Source organism: Caenorhabditis elegans, chromosome V (assembly GCF_000002985.6).
Source record: "Caenorhabditis elegans chromosome V".
NCBI lineage: Eukaryota > Metazoa > Nematoda > Chromadorea > Rhabditida > Rhabditidae > Caenorhabditis > Caenorhabditis elegans.
Window position 1 is genome coordinate 5,993,020 of NC_003283.11, and position 25,878 is coordinate 6,018,897.

General features: G+C 35.5%; 4 protein-coding genes, 1 long non-coding RNA gene and 6 other non-coding genes across 12 annotated transcripts; 4 read left to right on the top strand and 7 right to left on the bottom strand.

Annotated features, from left to right (window-relative positions):
* Positions 1-1,240: 1,240 nt before the first annotated feature.
* On the bottom strand, positions 1,241-1,521 carry linc-55. Its single transcript, NR_102026.1, has one exon. It is a non-coding gene; the product is annotated as a long non-coding RNA linc-55 (long non-coding RNA).
* A 1,873-nt stretch (positions 1,522-3,394) lies between these two features.
* On the top strand, positions 3,395-6,325 carry cpg-4 (Chondroitin proteoglycan 4). The gene is made up of 8 exons (NM_072155.8): positions 3,395-3,571; positions 3,623-3,786; positions 3,829-4,178; positions 4,227-4,509; positions 4,555-4,734; positions 4,837-5,066; positions 5,149-5,755; positions 5,869-6,325. The coding sequence occupies exons 1-8, from the start codon at positions 3,416-3,418 to the stop codon at positions 6,245-6,247; spliced, it is 2,349 nt and encodes a 782-aa protein (NP_504556.3). The 5' UTR covers positions 3,395-3,415; the 3' UTR covers positions 6,248-6,325.
* Positions 6,326-7,326: 1,001 nt separating this feature from the next.
* Positions 7,327-7,473, bottom strand: C10F3.15. The gene has a single exon (NR_068828.1). It is a non-coding gene; the product is annotated as an Unclassified non-coding RNA C10F3.15 (non-coding RNA).
* A 3,082-nt stretch (positions 7,474-10,555) lies between these two features.
* anr-32 lies at positions 10,556-13,727 on the bottom strand. The gene is made up of 2 exons (NR_102027.1): positions 13,627-13,727; positions 10,556-11,996 (listed from the first exon to the last, which is right to left on the bottom strand).
* Positions 10,582-23,040, top strand: fos-1 (Transcription factor fos-1; the record flags this gene model as incomplete). Of its 2 annotated transcripts, none has more annotated exons than NM_001392524.2 (7): positions 10,582-10,651; positions 18,082-18,151; positions 18,197-18,333; positions 20,491-20,604; positions 21,200-21,700; positions 21,754-21,955; positions 22,551-23,040. In NM_001392524.2, the coding sequence occupies 5 exons, from the start codon at positions 18,277-18,279 to the stop codon at positions 22,670-22,672; spliced, it is 996 nt and encodes a 331-aa protein (NP_001379653.1). The 2 variants fall into 2 exon arrangements, with proteins under 2 accessions (NP_001379653.1, NP_001033481.1); NM_001038392.5 differs by lacking the exon at positions 10,582-10,651 and adding an exon at positions 15,547-15,804 and having other exon boundaries at positions 22,551-22,672.
* Positions 17,674-17,728, bottom strand: F29G9.14. Its single transcript, NR_068829.1, has one exon. It is a non-coding gene; the product is annotated as an Unclassified non-coding RNA F29G9.14 (non-coding RNA).
* Positions 20,262-20,384, bottom strand: F29G9.13. Its single transcript, NR_068830.1, has one exon. It is a non-coding gene; the product is annotated as an Unclassified non-coding RNA F29G9.13 (non-coding RNA).
* F29G9.19 lies at positions 22,757-23,012 on the top strand. Its single transcript, NR_102028.1, has one exon. It is a non-coding gene; the product is annotated as a small nucleolar RNA F29G9.19 (small nucleolar RNA).
* Positions 23,030-24,650, bottom strand: rpt-2 (putative 26S proteasome regulatory subunit 4). Its single transcript, NM_072157.9, has 4 exons — positions 24,487-24,650; positions 24,220-24,440; positions 23,452-24,174; positions 23,030-23,405 (listed from the first exon to the last, which is right to left on the bottom strand). Exons 1-4 carry the CDS (start codon positions 24,647-24,649, stop codon positions 23,181-23,183), a joined length of 1,332 nt encoding a protein of 443 aa, NP_504558.1. The 5' UTR covers position 24,650; the 3' UTR covers positions 23,030-23,180.
* A 48-nt stretch (positions 24,651-24,698) lies between these two features.
* F29G9.10 lies at positions 24,699-24,832 on the bottom strand. Its single transcript, NR_068831.1, has one exon. It is a non-coding gene; the product is annotated as an Unclassified non-coding RNA F29G9.10 (non-coding RNA).
* Positions 24,833-24,950: 118 nt separating this feature from the next.
* aps-1 (AP complex subunit sigma) lies at positions 24,951-25,867 on the top strand. The gene is made up of 3 exons (NM_001392525.1): positions 24,951-25,033; positions 25,082-25,185; positions 25,440-25,867. Exons 1-3 carry the CDS (start codon positions 24,956-24,958, stop codon positions 25,729-25,731), a joined length of 474 nt encoding a protein of 157 aa, NP_001379652.1. The 5' UTR covers positions 24,951-24,955; the 3' UTR covers positions 25,732-25,867.
* The last annotated feature ends 11 nt before the right edge of the window (positions 25,868-25,878 follow it).

The window sequence follows — 25,878 nt, forward strand, 5'->3', positions numbered from 1 at the left end:
TGAAAAGATTTAATTAGAAAAGTTGTTGACGGTGTTTTCTTTCTTTCTGGAAAAAAGGAAAGTATAGCAATTGATTGAGAAAGTATGAATTGAAAACATAGTCCAACGGAATTAGTGTCATAATTGGATGGTAATATGAATCAGAGATAGGCGGCGGATATGTTGCCAGATTGCTGGCTCTAATTAGAAGCAACGCTTTGGTTACAAAAAATGTTATTTAAACAATTAGATAGAAAATTAATACTTTTCAGTCAGCAACTCTCTGAACATATGGCTGACGATTCATAGTGATACCAAAAATATAAAGCTTTTCTGAAGCAGTTTCTCAATTTTGGTGAAAAAAAAAATTACTGAAATAATTTCAATTTGATTTTTTTTTGGCTCAGGTTTTTCAGTGGTCCTCCTGATACGACATTTCTAAAACGATAATTTGTATACGTCTTTTATTCAAATGACCTGATAGTTCAAATTTTAAATCGTTTTAAAAGTTTTTTGGTACAACTTTTCAAAGTCCCAATATTGAAATGTGAATTGTAATTTATTGGATATCTTTTGTAACTTGTCCCAGAAAAACAGAAAACGTACAAGGCTCCATTAGGAAAAAATGTGAACTGACCAAGATGTGGGAGGGGTTTCTCTTGGAGCATTTTGCTCGATATCTTGAACCTTGCAAACCAAATCAAGTTGTAGAAAAGTAGTCTGATCTAGAACAAATTTGTTCAGATTTCTAAACTGAACTTATAGAGTTTTAAAAAACGTTCCAATATTTTTTAGTTATTAAAATTCATTTAATTTATTTATTTTTGCAAAAAGTCCTACTTGATCATCTAGATTAAAAGCCAACAGATCATTAAGCCAAATCATATTTTCAAAAATCTCTAATCACTAACTTGTTCATACAAAACATTCTTCAAAAATCATAGATTAACTATTTTTGGGGGGAAAAGACTAGCGAACGTAGAGCGCTAGGCTTTGAAGTAGGTTGAGTTGAAAAACTTGGGAAATTTTCGGAACGGTTGGAGTAAATTGGACCATTTCCAAAGATTTCTTTAATTGTTTGAGCTTCCTCAGAGTTAATTGGAACCATGCTTGAAATGTTAATAATGGTTGCTTTTTGTGAATATGTCAACTGCCTGAGCGCTGACGGATCAGGGGATTTCAAGTTTTCGCATAAAATTGGATACATTTTTTTCGTTTGACCAGAAACGGGAAACGGTCAGTAAAAGGTTAGGATTAAAATATAGTTTAATCCTTTATTTTTTATGTGAAGTGACCTCACGTTTATTTGTTATAGAAGTAGTACAGTGATAAGAATTTGCATAAATAGAGAAGGTTTTGCCATAATCTTCAGTCTGAGTTTTCCAGTATGGTACGAAGATCGTTTAAACGACCGTATCATTGTTGAATGGACCAACACCCCGGATGGAGATGCCAAGTAGTTCGCTGGGGAATCGCTCAGTTGCTCAGCAGCTCAGGATTGCAAAGAAAGTCATGAAGCTGTTGAAGAGAAAGAAGCACGATAATTATTCAAAGGGAGACCACGATTTTTGTCTCTGCCTCTTCCAAAAAAATGTCCGTTCTTGTCCGTTCACTAACTTGTTCCTACAAAACATTCTTCAAAAATCATAGATTAACTATTTTTAGGGGGAAAAGATTTGGAATGCATTGAATTGTTTTGCGTGTGAGCCACAATAGGAAAAAGAGCAATTCCGGAATGAAAAGCATTGATTGAAGGGGTTTTGGACGTTGATGGGGGAAGAGGATAACACATCTGGCCAAACGGATTTGTTTATTGCAGTTGTAGTCTAGCACCCGATGGGTACCCTCGACACAAAGAGAGAGGGGTTACAAACGATAATCCCTCTCTGTTTCAGTGATACCTATTTCATTTTGTATAGTGGATTAGTAATTTAAGTGGACATTAAAAATGGGAGAGTTCCTAAAATGTAGCAATGAAAGGTTATTTGTAATTAAAATAAAACATCTATAAACCAAAAGTTGAAATTAAAGTTATTGAAATTGTTTTAAAAACCGGTTCAATATACACTTAAACTACCAAATACCTATATTATTAAAAACGTTTCAGAAGTTGTTTTCTAATTGTTAAAGCTTAGAGTAAAAAGTGATGAAAACTCAAATTTCATCTATAATAATTTTTGACCAACATGGTTTTCAAGTTTTATAAGTGTGTATCCAGCAGAAATTCTCAAAATATATAACTCAAACAGTTCACATTTGCTGAAAATTTGGCAATTTATCAAAACTTGGCCTAAACATTTTTTAAAGCTTAAAAAAATTTGGAGTGTTTCATTATGATGTTCAGATATTTGAAATGGGTTATGACTAAATGCGAATTTACGATTATCCACAAAAATCGGTTTAAAAATAATTAGGTTTTTAAATGTTTAGTTAAAGTTTTGGTATATTGCCAAATGTTCAAAAATGTAGACTTTTTCAGTAATTCTGAGAGTTGACCCCCTATAAAATACAAAACTCATATGTATGCTCGTGCAAAAAATATAATTCTATTTGATTTCAAATTTTAAAAATCAGACGGAAAGTTGGGTAATCAAAAAAATGTGAAATTTTGAAAAATGCACGTGAGTGCATGAACTTTCACGATACAATTTCTGGAACAAACTTGTATTTATTTAAACAAAATAAAAATATTTCAAATAGACAAAAACGATGCAAACGTGAAATGCCGACACTTTACACCGTACCCATTTCTCTGCAGCTTTATACTTCTCATTCATCAACACGAACAGCTGCTCCGTGGTGACAACCAATGTTTCATGTCTCCTCAAATTTATTTTTTATTGGTGAGAGCCGACCACAGCTCGTTGGGATCAGTGCACATTTAGATGTCAGCACAAACTGGGTTAGTTTGAAAATGATTACAGTTTATCGCTGTGAAAATTGCAAAATTGATGTGCCAGTCATCTGGTAGAGATTATCCTTGAGCAGATGGTGATTTTACGGTTATTGAGCTTTTAAGATGTCATTGAAACTGAAGATTTATCGAATCATATGTATTGCCTGTCAGCGTTTTTGGAACAAAAAGTTGGGCATGAAATTCGGTGAACGTAAAAATTGCTAACAAGATGCATAGAAATTTAAAATATTTTTTAATGTTTTTTTTTCATTGAAGTCCATTTGAATTCAATTTTTAAATGTTGGCAAAGCTGCAGCGTTGACACTCTAAAAATAAATATTTTAGCAGACATGAAAATATTCTGGTAGTGGTAATCGTGGCGAGACCAAACCGCGATTAAATGCTGCGCCTTCAGATTACGGTAGCGCGTATCGCGCGAATTTTAACCAAATTTTGGCGTTGCGGCTGTGTTTTAAGCTTTCTGGCTTTCTAAATAGTATTTTACTCACATTTTTCTTCTTCGAGATTCCCACACCACTAATGCGCCTCGTATATTCACTAATTTTCCTTTTATTCATTCCCTTCTCACACCCAAACCCGATCCCGATCCCGACCATTTCACCAGAGACGACAAACGCGTATCTTCGAGCATTTCTCCCGTGGTGGCCTGAAAAGACCGATTTCACGTTAAGAACGGTATGATTTTATTTAAAAAAAAACAAAAATCTTTAATCTATGTATTTTCAGGCACCGACACCAGAGGAAAGTGAAGCAGAAATTGTTGGAAATCTGCTCGAATCATCAGGTGAAAAGGAAAATGTCACGGAATTTGCTACAGAGAAAGAGGAAATTGATCCATCAACTCTGAGGGTTCACGATCTGCCTCCGTCACCATTAGACGAATTCGCACCGTAAGAAAACATGTGAATATTTTTAAATTATAATTTTTTCAGAGAAGGATCTCCAAAAAGCCTTGTCGCCAGTGGTGCCCGTAGTAGTGATGGAAACTTTATAATCAGTTTTGATGAGATGGGTGAATGCCCACGGGATTGCTCGAACGATCTTCGCGACGCACTCGGGATCATTCTTCAAGATATGAGCCATGTTGAACGATATCGGCAGATTTGCGGAAAATATACAAATGCGATCACTTGTGTAAATGAAGACACCCGCTGCAACAAAGAAGACCGCGACATGTTCGAGACGATGACAAGTGGATTGAATTATATGTGTGTCGAGCAAAAGCTTGCGTTTAACGCCACAATCAAGTGCATCGACGATGAAGCAGGGGTCGTGCAATCAGGTTCGACAAAAAACTCCTTCACAGTGTTATTCATTTCATAAATTTCAGAGTGCGATACACAGTGTCAAACCAAGAATTTGTTCATGAATTGGATGATGAAGACGGCATTCCAAGACACAATTCAGCAGGGAGTGAATGGGATTGTGGGAGCTGCTACAGGAACCAATGCTAATCCCCTTGCATTCCTCCAACCTGTCGCCGGAGCCGCAGGAGGTGCTCCAGGTGGTGGATGGGCAGATATGCTAGCAAACATCGGACAACGACCACCAAGCCCGCAAGACGCGCAACAAGGATTCGAGAACTTCCGTCAATTCACCAATGATCTGTGCAGGTATTTTAATTTCATTGTTTCTTTAAAATTATAATCTTATTACAGAATTGGAGATTGTATGCTTGACTGTATTCGCTCAAAGTTCAACACTCGATGCGAAGGTTCTGCTGGAACTCTGCTCTCTGAAGTATTCGTTCGACCCATTGCAGCTACTCAGAACAAGCTCTCGATTCTTCGTCCGATTCTTGGCACATTTATGCCTGAGCAATGTGGCTACTTGACAAAGTATGAGAGATTATTATCGAAAAATGACAATTGTTATTTTTCGAAAATATTACTAGTTGAATTTGAACTATAACCTTCTTAATACATTTTTCAAATTTTCAGCAATGCCGAGTTGAAAAAACACAGAATCGACGCAACTATGGACGAAGAACTAAAACGAATGTATGCCGAAAAAATCGCCAAGGAAGCTCGCGATCGAACAGCACAAGATGAAATTCTCGCTAATCTGGTTCCTCTCGATGAAAATGGAGTCCCGCTTCCACGAGCGCTACCAGAGTTGAAATCAATTGAATCTCCACTAGACGTCAGTGTCAAGACGCTCGATCAACTGAGTAAGTTAAATATAATGTTTTTAATTCAAAGATATCTGAAAATCGCGTTGTGTAAACTCGAAATAAATAAAAAAAATTTCAGTTCTCGATATGTACAGCAACAATAAAACCGAAGAATTAAACATTTCGGAGAAGAACAACGTCACTTCCACTTTTTCGGAGCCAAGCGAGAAGGAGGATGAAGCTAGCACGACTGTTATTTCTGTTATTTCTCCCCTACATACAAATGCAACAGATTCGGAAATTTTGGAACATATTTCTGAAAAATCTACAGAGGAATCGTCCGGCTCATCGGGTGAAATGTCTGGTGATGGCTCAGATAATGAAGCATCGGGAGAAGGCTCTGGCGAATACGATGCAAGTGGATCGTCTGGTGATAACTCTGGGGAGTTTAACAGTTCTGGATCATCTGGTGAAGCTTCAGAAGAAGGTGAATCTTCTGGATCAGAGGATCAAGGATCTGGAAACTACAAGATGATTGAATCCATCGAGTCTTCTGGAGAGTTTTCTGGTTCTTCGGGAGAAGGCTCTGGTGATACTGCATCGTCTGATACCTCGATTGATGATAAATCCATAATACGGTCAGGAGAAGGTTCGGCTGAGAGTGTTTCTGAAATTTTGCAAGAAGCTTCCGGAGAAGATGCTCCTACACTCACGCCAACATCTGAGGAATCAACTGGCTATAAAATGTGAATATTATCTCTTTTTTTCAAATATATTGCTTTTTTTACAATTTTTATCCTGTACATAAATATTTATTTTCAAATCAAATTAGCGTAAACATCTAAAACATAATTTTCAGTGATCATTCTGGATTCGGCGAGTCTTCCGGATCATCAGGAGAATCGATTGAACTTCGAGATTCCGGAGAAGGTTCTGCCGAATACGACGCAAGTGGATCGTCCGGCGATAACTCTGGAGATTTTAACAGTTCTGGATCTTCTGGCGAAGCTTCAGGAGTTGGTGAATCTTCTGGATCAGAGGACCAAGGATCTGGAAACTACAAGAAAATTGAAGTCATCGAATCTTCTGGAGATTATGAGTTTTCTGGATCTTCGAATGAATCCATAGAACAATCAAAAGAAGGTTCGGCCGCGAGTATTTATGAAATTTTGCAAGCAGCTTCAGGAGAAGATACTCCTACACTCACACTGTTATCTGAAGACTCTACTGGCTACTAAATATGGATATTATTGCTTGTTTTAAATATATTGCTTTGAATTTTAACAATTTTCTTCTGTACATAAACCTTTATTTTCAAATTTCAACGATCATTCTGAAAAGAAAATAATATGGGGGATCTGCATAGCAGTCTTGAAAGGGATTTGGCAATGCTGAAATTGTGATTGGCAACCTCTCATGAAGCTTTTCCAATTTATCATTGTCGGAAGATCAGAATAGGAATCATCAGTATGTAATTTTCAATTTTAGCCGCAAAACTACGATACTTGGGTCTCGTCACGACCGAATATGTTTATATGCGAAATAATGTGCGCCTTTAAGATATACAGTACTCGTTTCTTCCGCTTTCGATTTTACCACGTTGTTTCTTTTAAAGACCTTCTATTTTTGAAAAACTAATCAAAACTAATTAAAATTGTATACAAAATGCTGCAAAAAAGAGAGAAAGTAAAAGAAAATTGAAAAATAGCAAGGCGGGTGGTTACTGTACATTGAGAGGTACTTTTTTGCGGCAAAGCTTGCAAACTTTCGCATCTGGGTAATAATGTCAAAAGATTTCTAGTAAACATAAGTTTTCCGGAAAAGGTCCAGTGTATAAAACCTGTACTAAATTTAAAAGAAAATACTACAAGTTACTACTATCTACTAGGTCCAACTTATCAAACAACGAATTGTACAATAATTCTGATATTTCGTTATTGACACCCATTTCCAATGGCACTGCCTGTATTGCGTAGACGTCTAAAAATGAAAATTTTTGCCATAAAGGTCTCGCCACGAAGACAACAAATTTAATAGTATTCAATAACCATATAGTTTGTCATTGGAAGAAATAAACTTTCAAGTTGGTATCTACAGTAATCTTCAAAGGGGTCAAAAGATTCCAAAATTTGTAATTGCAATATTTTCGTGTCACAATTCGCAAAAATTCGCATACGGGTAATATCTTTCACATTTTGTATTATTTTCAATTCATATGAATATGAATATTGTATTGTATTGTATTGTATTTATTACGATTCAGATAGATAATATGCAGAACATGTTCTAGAACACCCACACAATCCACGTGATACTATATTGATTATCAGTTTATCGAAATGCCAACAATCTATAAAAGTTATGTTCCGGGGCACAAAGCTTCCTGTCTAACTTCTCTCGTTCAGGTACACACAGTCATCACGGGGGATGACGTCATGCCGATTCATTTTCACTTTCAGAGAACGAGAGAGTATGCCACGGTGTAGATACATTTCTATGCACCTCTAACTCTTCTCTCTGGCGCTGTTCTATTTTTCATCTCGTCCCATCTGATTCTCCACCATGTTCCATACTCCACCAGCGTACTCTCTGATTCTCTAGTTCTCATCATTTTGGTTGACACACAAAACGGCCGGCCGTCGTCGCGCGCATGACTCAGCGCCAAATGATCGTGTGTGTGTCGCGTCTCGAATGAATTTCAACCACTCACCTTTTTGTATGTTATTATAATTGTAAACGCAATGTTATTCATCTCATTATGCCATTCATTCAATCACTGTTCCAATCACTTCATAAGTTCATCTAATTGAAATATTAAGCTGTTTCGAAACTGTTTCGAAATTGATTGTAAAAAATTGTTGCAAAAATATATTTAAATTTATTTTAATTCCGAATTTATAAAGCTTACACAAAACTTTGGTAAAATTATTCTAATAAAAATTATATTTTGTTCAGCTACAATTTGCCATATGCTAATTGAGTCCTATTCCGAAAGTCTTAGGCTTTTCCGTATAGCATCCTCTTATTATGTTTTTCGATTCAAAACACGAATTTTACATTGAGCTAATTAACTCATACTCTTACGAGCTCATAAAAAAAGAAAATCCACCGAAACGCAAATTATAATTTTTTTTGCCCAACTCTAGTCATTTCTAGCTCCTCACCAAACGAATTTTACTTGAACTCAAGCTATTTTTTTGTAAAAAAAATTTACAATGAGTTGTGAGCTTCTGTGAACAAGGTATTTTTAGTGAAACTGGTTAATGACGAATCTGGAAATCTTGCCGATTTTTAAGCAAACAATCAGCAAGGTTGAACTGAGTATATACTGCTGAAATTCCTTGTCTTCCTCTTTTTTTCATACGTCATCCCACATCATTTCTTCTTAATCAGTCAGATTCATAGTCTCAAACCATTTTGTCAAAATCGCTTGTTTTTAGCTTTCAGATTTAGCCCAATAAATTGTATGTATGAGAAAGAAGAAAAGTTAGAGAAAACTAGCAGAATGAGTCATTAATCATAACATATTTTTTGATGTTATTTTTGCGCAGTAAAGACGGAAAAGCAGTCTAGAATATGCACAAACACCGGCTCTTCGCATACGACGCATCTTAAAATCCCTTTTCGGCTTTGCCACGTCATTAGGGAAAAGCGGTGATGGGCATTTTTAGAAATTCGTTTTTAGTTTGATAATCCTTAACAGAGCCTGCAGCGAAAGTTTTCAAAAAATACATTTTTAAATTACAGTCGAAAGGTGGTTTCTCAGTTTTTATTTAATTTTAAAAATTTTACTTTGAAATTTTGAAAAATTATTATTTTTCTTTAAATTTTATGTTCTAATTATTTTTCAAATAATCGTATGTATTTAAACTTTGCAGTGGTTTAAACATTTGCTCTGAATTTTTCAAAAAACTCAACTTTTTTGTAAATTGGCAATTACCAAAAAATTAACGGAACTTCAACAATTTGGTTTGGGATTTTTTTAGTACGATATATACATATTATATATTTGGTCATTTTAAACAAAATTTGATGCTACTTCAAGTAAAAAATATAAGGACAAAAATTCCTAGAAATGACCTACCAACTTTTAGAATTATTTTTGCATTTCGGGTGCTGGAACCAGCCGGCTGCCAATGTTTTTATGTTCAGTTGGAAAGGAAGAAGGAAACCAGAAGTTCAAAAATTATAGAAGTGATTTAAATTAAAAATGGCATTTGAAACTGACTAATTTAGACTTCTCATGAATTTTCAAAAATGTTTTAAAGTTTTTCAATCTCGTTTTCTTCTCTTTTTTAGTAAAAAATCAAACAGGATAATAAATTCCCGAAAAACCACACTTTTATAACCTTTATAAACCTCACAGGCATTAAAGGTCATTCCACAAAAAACTGGTCATACAATAAAAAACTTGCAGTGTGGAACAGTTTAGAACCGTGCGAAAAAATTAAATAAATTGTTTTTTTTTGGGTCAAATGTTTTATTGGGGTATTGATAAATAAACATATTTTTGCGGGTTTTCGAGATTTTATAAATTTTCTCTCTGAAATGCCTTGGACAACTTCCTCATATGAAAAGATTCGTACTTATTTTTGCATGTTTGCCTTCTGAAAGCAAATAATAAAATCTATTGTGATTTGATTCGTTTTCCTTCTTTTTACTTTTCATTCGTCTCAACGTGGCTTTGATCTGTTTCCTGGCTTTAACCTTTTTTCGAATATTGTAGGCCCAAACGTACTGACCTGTTTGTCGCCTACCTGCCTCCTCTGCCTAGATACCACCTATTTTTTGAGGTTTCACATATGTTCAAATGTTCAATGTTCGCACAGTATAAATGTACACACCCTCTATTTTCTCATTTCTATCAGACGAAAAATTATTTTTAAAAAATAAGCTTCAAGTGTACTTGGGTAGGCGTAGGCACCTTTCAGACAGGCATTTCTGTGCCTATGTGGTTTATTTTTTACAATTTTCAATTTTTTCAAACTCCAGTTCCAGATCATAAAATTCCAAGTCATAAAAGCATTTCAATATTTCCACGTTTCAGCTGTTCTTTTCCTGAAATGTTGCACCTGAAAACATTTCATATTGAAAATTGCATCTGGCATTTATTTTTTGTTGCGGATGTGTCAAAATATATTAATCCTCTTCTTATTCTTCCTAATCCTTATGCACCACTCAAAGATTCTTGTCCCAGTTGACTTTAAAATCTGAGCTCTATCTTACTCTTCATTCCATAATTAGCTGTATTTTTCAAAAAAGTACTAAAAATGTCAAACTGATAGCGAGAGCGAGTTTGAAATATATCTGAAAATGTGAAAAATATTCTCTTGCTGTTAAAATATTCTAGTTGTTGATTATTTTCCGGTCAAAATTTAAGATTTTGGTTTCTAATAAACAAAAAAACCTTATCACTCACATATCTTTCAGAAATTTCTCACGGCTTCCTCTCTCTTTTTCTCCGATTTTCTTTCAAACGCTAATCCCTCCAAACTCTCCTTTTATTTCTTTCTTGTGTGTGCATTTCCTTTTTCGATCCTCATCTTAAACATCATAGCATTTTCATTTTCAGATCAATACCAATAATAGGAAAATCATCTGCTGGGCAGCTGTAAAACGTCTTTACTCCACTCAAAACACAGGTGAGTCTGAAAAAATATGTATTCGTGTTTTTAATAATAACTTTAAATCAAAAAAACATAACTAGTGAAAAGCTAAAACGCTATAACACTAAAAATCAAACCCCGTGGCGTCAAAAGTTAGTTTCAATGTTGATCTTTATGTTAACTGAAGTCACACCAGAACGTTTGAAATTATACGCATGAAATAGCTCATTAGAAACTCTTCAATGATCCGCTTACCAAACACAGAAGACGTGTTTTGAAAACACCTGTAATGAGAAGTTTCCCTTGTGCATGAAGTTTATGAACTTTAGATTAAGTTGGAAAATAATAAATATTGGGTTTGGATTTCCCGGAAATAGTTTTGGTTTTTTGAAAAATTAGACTTGATTTTTGAAATTGGGCATTTTTCTTGGAACACTAGACAACAAAATTTGTTAAAATTATACCAGTTCTGAAAGCAAAACACAAAACTATGAGTTACAAAAAAAAACATTTTTCAAGTTTAAATGATTTGGGAACATGGAAATTGTATAACTTCCCGTAGTTGTGGACAATTTTTTGCCAAAAACTTAAAGTTCAGAAGCTCCAGGGATCGTAGCTTTACAAAAATTATTTGCTTCGATATGGAAATTTTTCGGAAAAAAAATTGCAAAATTTTTGGCATTTCTATAATTCGGCAAGTATCGAACAAATTTTGAAATTTCCAGAAAAAACTAATTTCTACTGTTTAGTGAGTTAGTGATTTTTTAACTGAATAAAAATTATAGAGAAATTGATATTTTAGTCTGGAAATTGGATATGTTTTCGGCATTTCGATAATCGCTAGGTAACGATTTTTTCAAGTTCCACAATCGGCATTTTCGCTAATTGCCGAAAATTCGGATTGCCGAACGTCAATTGCCGTCCAACCCTGATATGAACTCAAAATTGTTATGTTTACCGCTTCTAGATATTTTCCCCAGCACCATCCATTTTTGCTCGATAAATAACAACTTGTCCAAAATAATTAGGTAGGCGGAGGGAATTATTCAATGGGTACTTCTAGGATGTACATTTTCCCTCTATCTTGTGTTCCAATTAAAACTTAGAACTCACGAACTACATCACTATTGTTTTCCGCTAGTTCACATATTCAGAGTAATAACTCAAAAAATGCGTGAGCTAGGCGACCAGGCTCTACGTACTCGAGCACAATGAGCAAACACAAGCACACAGAGGGATAAGACTCGGCTATATGTCTCACGGGAGACGTGAGAACCAGAAGGAGGCGTCCGTTTTTTTTTTCACCCCCCGTCCGTTTTTTTTTCTGAAAATATAGACAGAGGAGTTATAGTTATACGAACCACCACCACCACCCACCCGCCTAATATTAATTGTACAGAACTAGTATTATTATACTGAAAATTATTCAAATGAATGTCAGCTTGTTGAACTTATTCTCAAGCTTGCAAAAGAATGAGGTGAGATTCTATACATTTTGGTTGGAACGTTTTAGTGAAAGATGTTGCAAAAAAAAAAGCATAAACATGATTCTAATTGGCTGCAAATATCGGAAAAGTGATTTTTTTTTTAGTTAATTGTTTTAGTTAATTGACATCTTCAAAATAAATTGATTTATAATCTTTCAAAATAGAGCAAAGTGCGGTGCAACGCTAATATAAAAAAAACAGGGTAACTAGAGAATAGAAATTAGTATCTAGAACCAGCTGAGACTATCAGGTACAGGTTTCTAATAGTTTAGTCAATATATGTTGATTCTGTAATCAGATGTGGTTATTATATGCTGAGTATGGTTCTTTTGGTTTGAAAAATTAGATTGCCATATTTTTATCGGTTTTCAGTTTCTGAACATTTTTCTCATCTATATTAAACTACAACTTCTAAAATGTAGGCATTCAATTGGCTCAAATACAGCTGAAACATTATTAAGTTCACATTTCAGTCTTTTCGTTCTTATAAAACCTCAGTTCGAAGAGTGTTGTTTAAAAACCAGATTTATAAAATATATAAATTTCATTACGGATTCTGACAGAGATATTTGAATATGGGGGCAAGTTACGTAGTAATTCAGATGATTTGAAGCGCGTAATGTCTTCCCACGTGGTGTTTGTACTTAATGTGAGTTTAGCTGGAAATATGATTTGTTTTTTACGAATTGGTTGATTGAAGAAAAGATGTTTTATTTGTTCTCTTAGCAAGAAACAGATTTTCATTTAGTACGAGCGTTTATTTCAAAGATCTATATATCTGCAAAAAACAATAATAATCGAATAGTCTGTGGCTTACAAGCTGTTCTGACTCAGTGCTTTAATAGTCCTGTGAAAGTGAAAAACTGAAAATTTTTGGGTAATTCTAATTGTTTTTGAAAGTAAAGTATGCATCATTAGTGGAGATTTTTTAAAAACTTCAAATATCTTTAACACTCGATTAAATATTTTTAGATTTTGAAAATGAAAATGAAAATTGAAAACAGTTTTGGAAATTGTGAAATTTTCGAAAAATTGAGCTTTGAGCAATTTCCAGCAAAACCAATTTTAGGTAAGATAAGTAAAAAAGTAAATTTGAAGCTTTGCTCACGTTTTGGGTATCAGCATATACTAGCTAGTCCACAGATATTTCAAATCTTTTTTAATTCAAGTAACATGTTTTCAAGATTTTTAAAGACTGTGTTGCGACACTGGGGAACCTATTTATTCAATTCAGATTTTTAAAACTGTAACAACTGCTCCATCTTTGAGATTTAGGAAATATTTGAAATCGTAAAGTGAATAAATTTTAGACTAAAATATTTGTTTCCCGCATAAAACTAAAATATCCTGTTATTACTGTTTCTTCCCGAAAACACCTGTATCCACCGAATAGTACAAGCATGTCGCGTGGTAGCTTTCATTCTCCTTGTCCCACTTCTCACTTCTCTCTCCAAATTTCTTCTTTTTTTTTCCAAAATAAAAATTCAAATTCCGTTGTCTTTTCATTTCGGCACCGGTACGCACACACCGGTATCACGTCATTCAAGAAAAAGGGAAAAGGTGGAAAAAGTGCATTTTCTGCGTCTATTGTGATTGGAGTACTATCTAGGGCACGATCGGGAAGAAACAAGGGAGTAGAAGGAAATTGAAAAGATTTGGGAAAAAAGAAGTGTGAAACTGTTGTACTGTACAAACAGAACATTTTGAATTTTAAACATCAGAAGCTGGAAAAGTTTCAGAGATTTGGTAGTCTTTTTATTGGAGCTTGGAAGTTAACATTTCATGATTTACTGGCCAAAACGTCCCCTGATTTAAAATATTTCGAGTAAATTGATGAATTATTGAAAATCTTTTTGGAGATATTTGTAGCTCGGTTTTGAACTTGTAAATATTTTTAAAAAATTTCCGTAACGGGTAGTCATATTGAAAATATGATAAAATGTTTTGGAAGCTGAGCTTTTTTGAGATCGCATCAATATAAGTTCCTGGCTCTGGTAAATCTATTGAGCTCGGTGTCAGTCTAATCAAGATCGATGTCAGCAGAAGCTGGCTGTACAGCCCTTGATTGGACTGAGTTTCAGAAAGCTCAAATGTTGTTTTCAAAATGCAACCTAGCTTCAGATCATAACGAAAGTATAGCATGTTTCATAGAAATTGGAAATACTTTCTTGAAACAAGTAAATGATTATTTTGCACCCAATGTTTGATGACTACCTCATGTCTTTCATTAGTATGGCATGCAATTTCAAAATTTAAATTATAATATTTCCTCTATTTGTCCTCTACTACTCTACTGCGCCATTTTAAAAAAGTAACAGCTCGGTCCATTGTGAAGATATTAGTGAATAAGTAAATTCAAGCGACAGACAAATAATTTTTGAAAAATGTTGTCAGTTGGCAATTTCTCAATAGAACAAATGACAACTGATATAAGCTGTAAACGTTTAGATTTTATTTTATTTGAGCTAGGCCCCTCTCATCCAAAAAGGTTATTAAAAGTTTATTGCCTGTTAAATTTATAGACTTAGACATCCATCCAAATATTTAAATGTTGCTGTTGCTTTTGGGTCAACAAACGACACATACCTGTTAGTGTCATCCTTCGTTCCGCGTGCACGCATCGCACTGAATCATCGGTATTCATCACCTCTTCTCTGCAATCAACGAGCCAAATGCCAATTGGGTTATTTGAGTTAGAAACTCGGGAAGCTTCACAGAAGAAATAATTAGCTGAATTGGCAAAGAGAGCACCTGCTCCCCGGAATGTCATACTTTTGTAGAATAAAAGAAGGGAAGACGACGACGTCTCCGGTTCTTCTATCCCAAACAATACCATTTTTTGTTTCCCATCTCGTCTTCGATGTTGCTGACTCACCATCAATATCTAAACAGAAAGCACCCAATGGTTCGCCTTTTTTGTCTCCTTTCTCGACAGTTTCTGTTTTTTTTTGTATGTTACATAAATACCGTACACCCACCATCTAGTCAATTGTCACATATTCGAAATCAAAAGTTATCAAAAACTCTCGTGCACTTTAATACACAGTTCCGTCGGCCACCCCGTCACCAGCCGGCGTTTTCTTGGTGATATCATTGGCGGTGGCTCTTTGAAAATTCAAATTTGGTGTCGTCCTCCCGAAGGTGTGGGCGGAGCTTGCGCACCGTTCGCGGTGGCCGTTGCTCTCGACAGTTTTCTCTTTCCCTCGCTCCTTTCTTCTCTCAACCAAACACCTGCCCACACACGCAACTTACTTTTGTCATCGCTGGTCCCCTGTCCAAAGATACAATCAACCCGTGTTGTGCTAATCATCACCTAGAAGAGTCATCTTCGTGAATCAGAATCCCTTTTCTTCCCCCTACTTTTTCCACTTCTATTCCCGGTTACTCACCTTCTGTGTTTGGCCCCGATCGTGTGTCAGCACCTCTGCTATATAAGAGAGTGGAATGTTCGAACAACCATCGTCGACGACTAACACCACCACGAGCTCTGGTTCTGGCTCCGATTCCAATCACTACTTCGAATTGGGTCCCAGGAACCCGATCAACCAAGCGCACCCGACATCAGTCATTGTTCCACCGCGACAACATCACCATCAGATCCACCAACAACAAACCGACAACTCACCTCTAACTCCGTGTACACCATATTATCCATCAAATGCATATGGACTCCCTTTATTCTTTGGAACTGATTTCCTGCAGGTATGATACATCACAAATATCTTCCTTAATTCAGTGTTTACTTCAAAGTCCACTATTCCCTTGCTAATAATCACGAGTTTTGATAGAGCTTTTAAATCATTACTTTCACTCATTTTTCACTCAACCTCGAGCCTTACATTTGTCAGTTGATCTCTTCTTTCCCATATAAAAATGAGATTATAGTAGCTTACTTTCATTTAGTTTAATATTAATTCTGAAAGTATCAAACCAAAAAGTAAAGCGTTCACTAATTCTTTTGTGCAAAAGTCATGCAGAAAAAAGTTACCTAGCTCTTGAATCTTTTCCCTCAAAAATGTTCTTACCAGCCATCTCCCCCGGATTTTAGTTCCGGAAAAATAAAACTATTTGGTTATGGATTAAATGTATATGGATAGGTGGTGCACGAGGAATCTTAAAAGAAGATGCCGACGTGTTTACACACTTCTACAGTAATCTATCTATCTTTCACCTTTCCCCCAATTGTTACTTTTGTGATCTTCTTTACCTCTCATGCACTCGCTAATCCGTTTTGGATTGTTTCCTGTTTGCACCTGTTGAAAAAAGATAAGTAATACTTATATGTTAACTTTTTTCGGTGCCAGTGAAAATATTACAGGCACGCAAATTTTTTAAATATTCAAAAAATATCTGTCACTTCTGCTTTGAGCTTGGGACCTACGAATAAAAAGAGATCACGTGTTTTAGCGTTCCTTCTTTGCGCTGACAACTTTTTACCAGTTTTCTTAGAATTATTGTCGCTGAAGACCAGACTTACAAAAATAATTTTTGAGCTTTATTTGTAAATAAAACAAACTTTAACAAAAAATGTAATAAACTGGCAAATGTGAACTCAGAACAATTATATTCACAGGTATTCTATTTCATTTTGAACATGTAGGTGTGAAACAGTATTCTTTTCAGTTCTAAATCAGTTTAACCCACTGAGAATTTTGACAAATGACGGTGAAAAAGGAAGAGTTGATAAAAAAATGATAAGACAATTGAAACCTTTTAATTATCAATTTCCAACACTTACTGAAAGAAAAACTATTTCTAGCGAACGCACCAATGTAGAATACCCATCTTTCTGCTTTGTTGGTTTTTGATAGGCTTTGATAAGTAGATTTTAAATTACCGTATATCTTCTATTAATATGGCCTCCCTATTAGACTTGCACTCCCTATTAGTATTGCCCCTCGGAGACCTTCCGAAAATTAGTATTGCACTCCCTATTAGTCTTGCACTCTCTAATAGTCTTGCGTTAACTTTTTTGTATTGCAAACCCGTCTCGCTAATTTCAGGATTTCAACAACATTTTTTGCCTATTTGGCAACAGTTTTCACATCATTTCTACGAGATTGAAGTTTTTGAACTTATATGAAAATCAAATTTTCTGAATTTTTACATATGATTCGAGCTTTTTCAGGAAAAAACTAGTAAGCTCAAAGTCAGAAAATGTTCTGAAAATTAGTATTGCACTCCATAATAGTCTTGCACTCCCTATTAGTATTGCAAGCGGGAAGGAATCGAAAAATAGTATTGCAGCCATATTAATAGAAGAAATACGGTATTAAATTATCAAAATTTACGAAAATATTTGAAACATATTTCATCAGTTGGAACAATACAGATATAATTCGCTGAAATAGAGCAAAAAGTGAAACAACTTTTTTATATTCTGAGTTTTACATAAATGTTTTCTTTTAATTTTTGCTTGATGTAGGTCATCAGGACAACGAATTCTGGTTATTACGGTTCATTTTATCACTCTACGTCTTTTGAAAATTTTTGCTTATACTGCTATCTAATTGCCAAAAAAAAGATTATAGTTTTTGAAGTGTCTTGAGTCGTAAACCATCTCTCTTTCTTCACAGTCCGCCTTTAGTCCTATAGTCAATCGTCAAACAAATACCGTATTTCCTCCTAGAATGGGCGGGGCGTTCTTTCCCCCTTCACCTATACACACACTTCATCATCTTCATCATCACTGCCGTTCCACTATTTTCTTGATTTGCTTATCAATATCATAATACTCATTGCTCACTCACCTCTAGAACTGCAAGTGTCACGTCATTACATAATGACTCATCAGGACGTATCATGGATGTTTGGGGCGAACCCATATGACGATAGTTACAATTTTAATTATGGATATGAGGAGGATGTAAGAGTTTAGAAGTTGAAATTAATTAAATTGAATTAAATAGGTAGAATAAAAAATTGTGGAAGGAAGATATATAGATATGCCAAATATTCGTGCTATAAAACTAATTTCAGTTCCAACCATCTGATATCCCATCTCCGCTCACACCGAACATCAGCTCGCCACTTACGCCACATCCATTTGGTAAGCAAGAGATATAATTAAGGTCCACGAGCATGGAAACTTCAGGTCCGATCCCAGCAATCCCGACTAATCAAATCTACAATCGAACATTCACCGATTTCTACTCGACGGCAGCTTCATCGCCTATGGTACAGTATAGCACGGTGAAGAAATCGTCGGCTGGGAGAAAACCTAAAGAAGAGGTGGGCAAGTTATCTACAAGTTATGGGTTACTTAGTTATGGGTTAGTTAAGTTACTTACTAAAAATTTGAATTATTGTTTAAAACCGAGTTGCTGCTATTCTAGAATATCCACTACTACACTTTAGCAATTTGCCGTATTTTTCCTACTAGGCTTGCCCCCTCGTTTTACCTTGACAGAGCATATCCCAGTTCTCTTTGGTTTTATCAAAACTTTGTCAACTCACAAAAAACGTGCAAAATATTTTTTTATATTATGATAGTAAAACATATTCAATAAAGCTTATGACAGCCGCGATATGAGCCGTCAAAGTATAGCAAAAAAGATTGTTACGTATTTTTCTCTAGTTTTTAAAACATGATTTACAATAATAGTTCAAAAATACGTCGAGATATATGAGCCAAGAAAGTTTTTTGAAAAATTTGAATAATTGGATTTCAAATTAAAAAAGAAAAGATAAGCTCCGAAACATTCAAAATACAATATTCTAGCATTGACATTTTTTACAATTAAGCGATTTGCGTCAACTTGAAAATTAAAATGCCAACTTGAAAGTTCTTCATGCTTATTTTAAGTAACAAAGTTTAGCTCGCCGTATTCACTCAATAATTTATTTTTGATAGACAGCCATTATAAAGTTTAAATGACAAAACTCACTTTTTGAATGTGGTATATGCCGGCATGACAAGCATGATTTTTGAATATTTCAAAACTTCAGTGGGGCATTTTTGTAAGTATAGCCAGAAATAAATATAAACGAACGTATTGGGCGAATAGCTGCTTTCTATTACAAAAATATAAGAGTTTGCGATTAGAAACTTGAGACACAGTAGACAAAAACAAGTAGGCAGGTATGAGAACTAGGCAGTGGGTGGAGATTCGAGTGTGTATGTTCATGGCAACACCTTCAACTCCTCTCAAATGACTCACAGTTTTCATTTTTCGTTTTTGACTCATACACTGTCCCATAGAACGCTCTCAAATTTCGTCATCATTGCAAGCCAAAGCTAGTCATTCGAATCTGACTCATTTTCACTGAAACCTCTCTCTGCTACTCTAGTCTATTTTTTTTTTCAATTCTTGTTTCCAAACATTTCGGTGTTTCTTCAAACCGTTGAGATGACGTGGCAGTATCACAATAAAACTGCGATCTATATGGTAAGATTGATGGAGCTTTGAAGGTTGATACGACCTTGCTTATGTATTTTTGTGATGGTTTCATGAACATGCAAAAGAAGCATCTAGAATTAACAGTGGCATTGCGAAATTAGTCACCACTAACGTACTGATAACAATTAAGTATGACGCGGAAAAAATAGAAGTACTGTAGATTAACGTTTATGGACGAGGGAAGTTACTATGGCGGGTAGGTCAAAGCAATTATATATTGAAAGGGGTTTGTACCATTTCAAGTTAGATTTCCCTGATATCCTTAACCTGGATAATACGGTCATTTTTGGTTTACCAAAAAGTCTTTGAATTTTGAAAAATTTCGAAAAAAAGAATGTAAGCCAAATAGGAAAATTACGGTATTCAGTGGAATTTACCCATAATTTACATTAGGTTTGCCGACATTGAAAAGTTACTGATAAATCTAAATTTCAAAATTACAGTAGACTTTGATTTTTTAGTTTAATTTTGCTCTAAGTTACTTGGTTACTTTTCTAACTTTCTGAGCTTGGCAACTTTTTCTTGTCTGTTACGCTTACCTAGAAATACATTTATGAAAAAAACATTTAGTTGAATTAGTTTTGCTGAACAAAAATTCCAACCCGAGCCTTCAAAACTGATAAAGTTAAAATTTGCAGTAGTCAAACTTTGGGCACTACTCATAATATATTTACAAATTGAATGCTCTTGCCCTTCTTTCGTCCATTTCTTTTTTCATTTTTAGATAGACGCCCTTTCCTGCCCACCAGGTACACTATGCAAAGTAAATATATTAGTCATCACGCAATATTGTATCTACATCCCTCGCTCTTTCGTACACCCTACCTTCCCAGTCTTCACCTAAAAGCTTAGAGAGACACCCACCCCAAGCAGAGGGGAAAATGAGCCACTTGACAAGAAATATAACGAAATGGATAATCTTTTGAGTAATCAGAGAAAATATTAACAAATCCTCAAAATACGGAAACTTAGAGTCAATGATTTTCAGGATAATATGGAGGATGACGATGATGATAAGAGGCTGAAACGTCGTCAAAGGAATAAAGAAGCTGCTGCAAGATGTCGGCAAAGGAGAATTGATTTGATGAAGGAATTGCAAGATGTAATAGTTTTATTCAAAAATAATTACATTCACCAAATAAAAAATTAGGATATTTTAATTGCAGTGGGGTATCTACCTTTAGTGAACACTTAAATTTTGAAGCAATTTTCAGTTAAGCATAACTCAAAAACTATACAGCTTCTCTAAATACTTTCAACAAGCAAAATGTTGATGATAACTTTGGCTACATTTTTGCCGTTGGAAAATTGTTAGCAATCTCACCCTGGAAAAAGTTATAGCAGCTGACAACTTGCTGGCCCAGTTTTGACTATTTCTATTGGAATCTTCTTAACTCAATAACAGAACGTTTTCATAGAAAACAAAATTTAAAATTGATTGCAATGTTCTAGATTCAGAAATGCCGGTAAAAAATTCAAAATTTTAAATATTTCAGAAAACAGTTTTGGGCCTAGTTCCAAGAATTTAGTAGTTTTTATAATTAACTTTCAAACATTTTTTAACTTATAAATTCACTATGATTTGCAATATATTTCAGTTTCATTTTGAAAAAAAACCACACTTATAGGTTTTTTTAGACTTCAAAATAGGAAGTTTCAACATTGTATTAAAGATAAATTTCACGATCTATTTTCAGCAAGTAAATGACTTCAAAAATAGCAACGACAAAAAAATGGCGGAATGCAACAACATCCGAAATAAGCTCAACAGTCTCAAAAACTATTTGGAAACGCATGATTGTAAACTGAGTCGCGAAGAACGAACACATGAGATAAATCGATTGATAATCCCACCATCAACAGTTCCACCATCACAACCATATCTTCAACATTCGTTGAGAGTTCATCCACCACGTGCTGACTCTGTACCATATTCTATTCGATCAGGACATTCATCTTCATCGTCTGAACAACACTCACCAGTTGAGGACTATAAGCCTTCAATTGATCAATTACTTCTTCCTCCAATCTCATGTATTCAAAATATCAAAGATCGAAATATCAATTCTATGCCACCACCAGCTTTACCGGCAAGCACGAGTGCTGCTGGAATTCATGTTATCACTTCTATCCCGGTTTCGCATGCCAACTCATTACACGGTCGTTCGGAAAACGTTTTCGCAGAACCGGAACGCAAAGTGAGTACATTCATTTTAATTTATTGAATCTTTTACATTACATTTTACTTCAGATTCCAAAAATCGAGTTGGACCAAACACTGACATCATTGACCATGCCAGACGACGTTGAACGTCCGTCAGCTCTTCCGACGCTTTCCAGAATCGTTGAAAATCAGCCGATCACTACTCCCAGCAGGCCTTTCCGTCTCGGGGGGGAATATCAAAATCAAACACCGCAGAGTACAGGGAATGGACTATTCGGAGGCCCACCAGGTAGTTTATTTAATCGGATTGTAGCCAATGAATAAAAATTGTATTTTTTACAATATTGCAATTCTTAATCCTAAATCTGAGTCTCATCGCGAGCAAAACTTTTCAGCTACCGTACCCGAGCTCTTCTAGTTTCTACCAATATTTTCACGTGGTGTCAGTCTGTACCATCACGGGTTGATCTACAAAAAATTCGGGAATTTATTCCCTTAAAAAATGTGACGCCATCACGTTCTTAACCATGCGATACTTGAAGTATGCGTCTAAATTCCCGCGATTCTCGGAGATCAAACCGATATAGGACACTCTGACACCACGTGTATTTTGAGATATCAATATTGCAATAATCATACAAAAATTGGAATATTTTGAAAAAACTCAACGTTAAATATAAAAAATGTTAAAATTGGAACTACAATTGCGAGTACGGTAGCTGGAAAGTTGTTGGCGTGCCAAGACCCAGAAATTTGCATAATTTTAATTCAAATGCCGATATTTCTACAATATACGAAAATTTTCTTAAATTTTTCCAGTTTCATCCCGGGCTAAAAAGTGTTATTTTTATTTCTCAAAATATAATTAACGATTTTCATTCCAGGCCCATTCGACTTGCTTTCCTCCAACACTGGTCTGACACCTTCTGGTCAGCCAACAATGAACTTCGTTTCAACTCCAACCCCGATTCAACCACATCCGGATGCTGATCTCCGACCACTCTAGATTCCGATTCAAATCATTTTCTGTAGCGTGCATTTGTAATTTTCCCCGTCCAGCTCTCATTATTACAAAATTTCATACAATTTCCCGATTTTCTATCCAATTTCCATATCTTTAAATTCAGCCAGTTCTCTCTTTTCTCATTATAGTTTCACTTTTAGCTACTGAAATTCCCCCAACTTTCCGTTTCCAATTATTGTGATAAGAAATACATTCAACTGTAACATCATTTTCTTATTCTTCGAAACCATCAACTTCTTCACTGGTAAATCTTCAAGTCGATTTTCTCCATTTTTTTCTTCTTCAGTTTCATTAAATTCATGAACTTTCCTTACCAACCATCAATCCCAATGTCACATAAACGAATATTTTTCATCATGAATCATTTACCTCAATCAATCCAGATTTAAAATTACATTAAATCGGTTTTTGTGCAACGGGACGTTCAAAAAGGGAATAAAATAAATTGGGAAAGAGAAAATACAAAAAAAATAAATAAAACGGGGCACATTTACAAATAGAGTTCTTCTGGAGCTCCTTCCTTCTTACGGTAGAGCACATTTTCTTTGGACTTCTGGAAATCTTCCATCGTGACACGCATACGACGCTCGCGAAGAGCTAAGAGACCAGCTTCTGTGCACATAGCCTTGATATCAGCTCCACTCAACTCGTCCTTTGCTGTGATGAACTCTTCGAGGTTAACTTCTTTGCCGAGTGTCATTCGAGATGTATGGATCTGAAAATAAAAACTTCATATAATGTTTAGAAAAAATTGTTCCAACCTGGAAGATACGGCGCTTCGTTTTTTCATCTGGCAGGGGGAATTCAATCTTACGATCAATACGACCTGGACGAATGAGAGCAGGGTCGAGAGATTCGATGCGGTTAGTGGCCATCAAAACTTTAACATCTCCACGGGAATCGAATCCATCAAGTTGATTGAGAAGTTCAAGCATAGTCCGCTGAATTTCACGTTCTCCACCAGAGTTCGAATCGTAACGTTTTGTTCCAACAGCATCAATTTCATCAATGAACACAATTGATGGTGCATTCTCCTCAGCAACGCGGAAGAGCTCACGGACCATCTTTGGACCATCTCCGAGGTATTTCTGAATAAGTTCCGAACCAACAATACGAAGGAAAGTAGCTGACGTCTGATTAGCAACAGCCTTGGCAAGTAGCGTTTTTCCAGTACCAGGACAACCGTATAGAATAACTCCCTTTGGAGGCCGGATTCCCATCTCTTCGTAGTATTCAGGATGAGTCAGTGGAAGCTCAACTGCTTCTTTAATTTCTTGAATTTGCTGATCAAGACCACCAACATCGGCATACGTTTCTTGTGGTGCTTTTTCGAGCTTCATGACAGACACCATAGGATCTGTATCATCGGAGAGAACTCCGATGACGGCGTGATTCTTGTGGTTGAGAAGGACTGAACATCCCGGCTCGAGTTGTTCCTTGTCGACGAATGACATGATGTTGACGTAATGCTCACTTCCGACGTTCTAAATATTGAAATAAGAAAATATTATCGATATATTGATTCTTACAGTTGAAACAATGGCGTGCTGATCATCGATAATTTCCTCAAGTGATCCGACTGCCATTGGTGTTCCACGGAGCTCGTCCACCTTGGCGCGCTCTTCTTCTTGTCTCTCCTCTTGTGGCTTCAAACGCTCCTGGTTTTGAATGAATTCTTGCTCCATCAACAAATAATCCTTGATTCTTTCGCTCTTCAGCAACTTCAGACGGCATCTGGCATGTGGTGTGACTAAAACCGAATCATCAGTTAAAATACACACTAGATTGAAACTTACCAGCTGGAAGTTTGCTAGCGGCGTCAGGTCCCTTAGACCCCTTCTTCTTCTTTCCAATCCTAGATGGAATCGGTGCCTCATATTTCTTCTTTTCCTTCTTCTCTCCATCTCCGGCACCGCGGTCATTTCCTCTTCCACCGAAACCTGACTGTTGTTGCCCCATTCTAGAAAATAATGATTTTATATGAAAAATAATAAGTCCACGTTTGAAAAAGAAAACAATTGAAAGATATAAAATAAGTAGAACGAAGAATGATTTAAAAAAATACAGCGTTGATGATGACAATGCAAGCGCGCTCTGGTGAGAACTAAACAACGCGCGGTTTCGTATTTTCGGAGCTTCGTTGTTTTTATTGACGAAGCCACATGTCTGTTTTATTCAGAAAATCTAATTTTTCAATTGATTTTTAAGTATTTTCAGCGTTTTAAAGTTTGCAAACGATTGTTCATACTCTTGTTTTCAGTAAACATGATGCAATACATGCTTCTCTTCAGTCGCCAGGGCAAACTGCGGCTGCAGAAATGGTACACTGCTTACCCCGACAAGGTAAGTGTATTTCCTATTCATATGTGTAATTTCACACTCAATTTTCAGCAAAAGAAGAAAATTTGCCGCGAACTCATCACTCAAATTCTGGCGAGAAAACCGAAAATGTGTGCGTTCCTCGAATACAAGGATTTGAAAGTTGTCTACAAACGGTTCGTATTTTATATTCAAAAGTAACAACTCCCATTTCCTGTCATGCCTTAAAATTGTTCCTTCTGAAAATAACTTACAAGTTTATAATCAAAATTTCTTGAAAATTATAGTTACACACCTAAATCCGAAGTTATTACGTTTTTTATTCATGAAAAATATTTTGGCGTCAAATTTAGTTGTTTAATAGACATTTTTGTGATAAATGAAACAAAAACTTAACAATTCGTTCAATTTTTAATCTCAACAATTTCAGATACGCGTCTCTGTATTTCTGCTGCGCCATCGAACAAAACGACAACGAGCTCATCACTTTGGAAGTCATTCATCGTTACGTAGAACTCCTCGACAAATATTTTGGAAGTGTTTGTGAGCTGGATATCATCTTCAACTTCGAAAAAGCTTACTTCATACTCGACGAATTTTTACTGGCTGGTGAAATCCAGGAAACCAGTAAAAAACAAGTTTTGAAGGCGATTGCTGCCCAAGATCTCATTCAAGAAGAAGAAACTCCACAAGGATTCTTCGAGGATCACGGTTTGGGATAATGAAGATAATAGTAACATAATTTATTGACTTTGAAAGCTTCCGTAAATACCAAATACTTCCACCTTACTTTATTTATCCTGGCTATGTGTCTGGTTGTGATAATATTCATGTGAATAAGAGAAGAAAACATTCATTTTTCAATCTTC

Excerpts from the sequence above, each read along its gene's own strand:
- cpg-4 (NM_072155.8), top strand. The coding sequence starts at position 3,416 with ATGCGCCTCGTATATTCACTAATTTTCCTTTTATTCATTCCCTTCTCA. Across the intron at positions 4,735-4,836 it reads CAATGTGGCTACTTGACAAA|CAATGCCGAGTTGAAAAAAC; the intron begins GTATGAGAGATT and ends TCAAATTTTCAG. Across the intron at positions 5,067-5,148 it reads CAAGACGCTCGATCAACTGA|TTCTCGATATGTACAGCAAC; the intron begins GTAAGTTAAATA and ends AAAAAATTTCAG.
- rpt-2 (NM_072157.9), bottom strand. The coding sequence starts at position 24,649 with ATGGGGCAACAACAGTCAGGTTTCGGTGGAAGAGGAAATGACCGCGGT. Across the intron at positions 24,441-24,486 it reads CGCTAGCAAACTTCCAGCTG|TCACACCACATGCCAGATGC; the intron begins GTAAGTTTCAAT and ends ATTCGGTTTTAG. Across the intron at positions 24,175-24,219 it reads AGCACGCCATTGTTTCAACT|AACGTCGGAAGTGAGCATTA; the intron begins GTAAGAATCAAT and ends TTCAATATTTAG.
- aps-1 (NM_001392525.1), top strand. The coding sequence starts at position 24,956 with ATGATGCAATACATGCTTCTCTTCAGTCGCCAGGGCAAACTGCGGCTG. Across the intron at positions 25,034-25,081 it reads ACACTGCTTACCCCGACAAG|CAAAAGAAGAAAATTTGCCG; the intron begins GTAAGTGTATTT and ends CTCAATTTTCAG. Across the intron at positions 25,186-25,439 it reads TTGAAAGTTGTCTACAAACG|ATACGCGTCTCTGTATTTCT; the intron begins GTTCGTATTTTA and ends CAACAATTTCAG.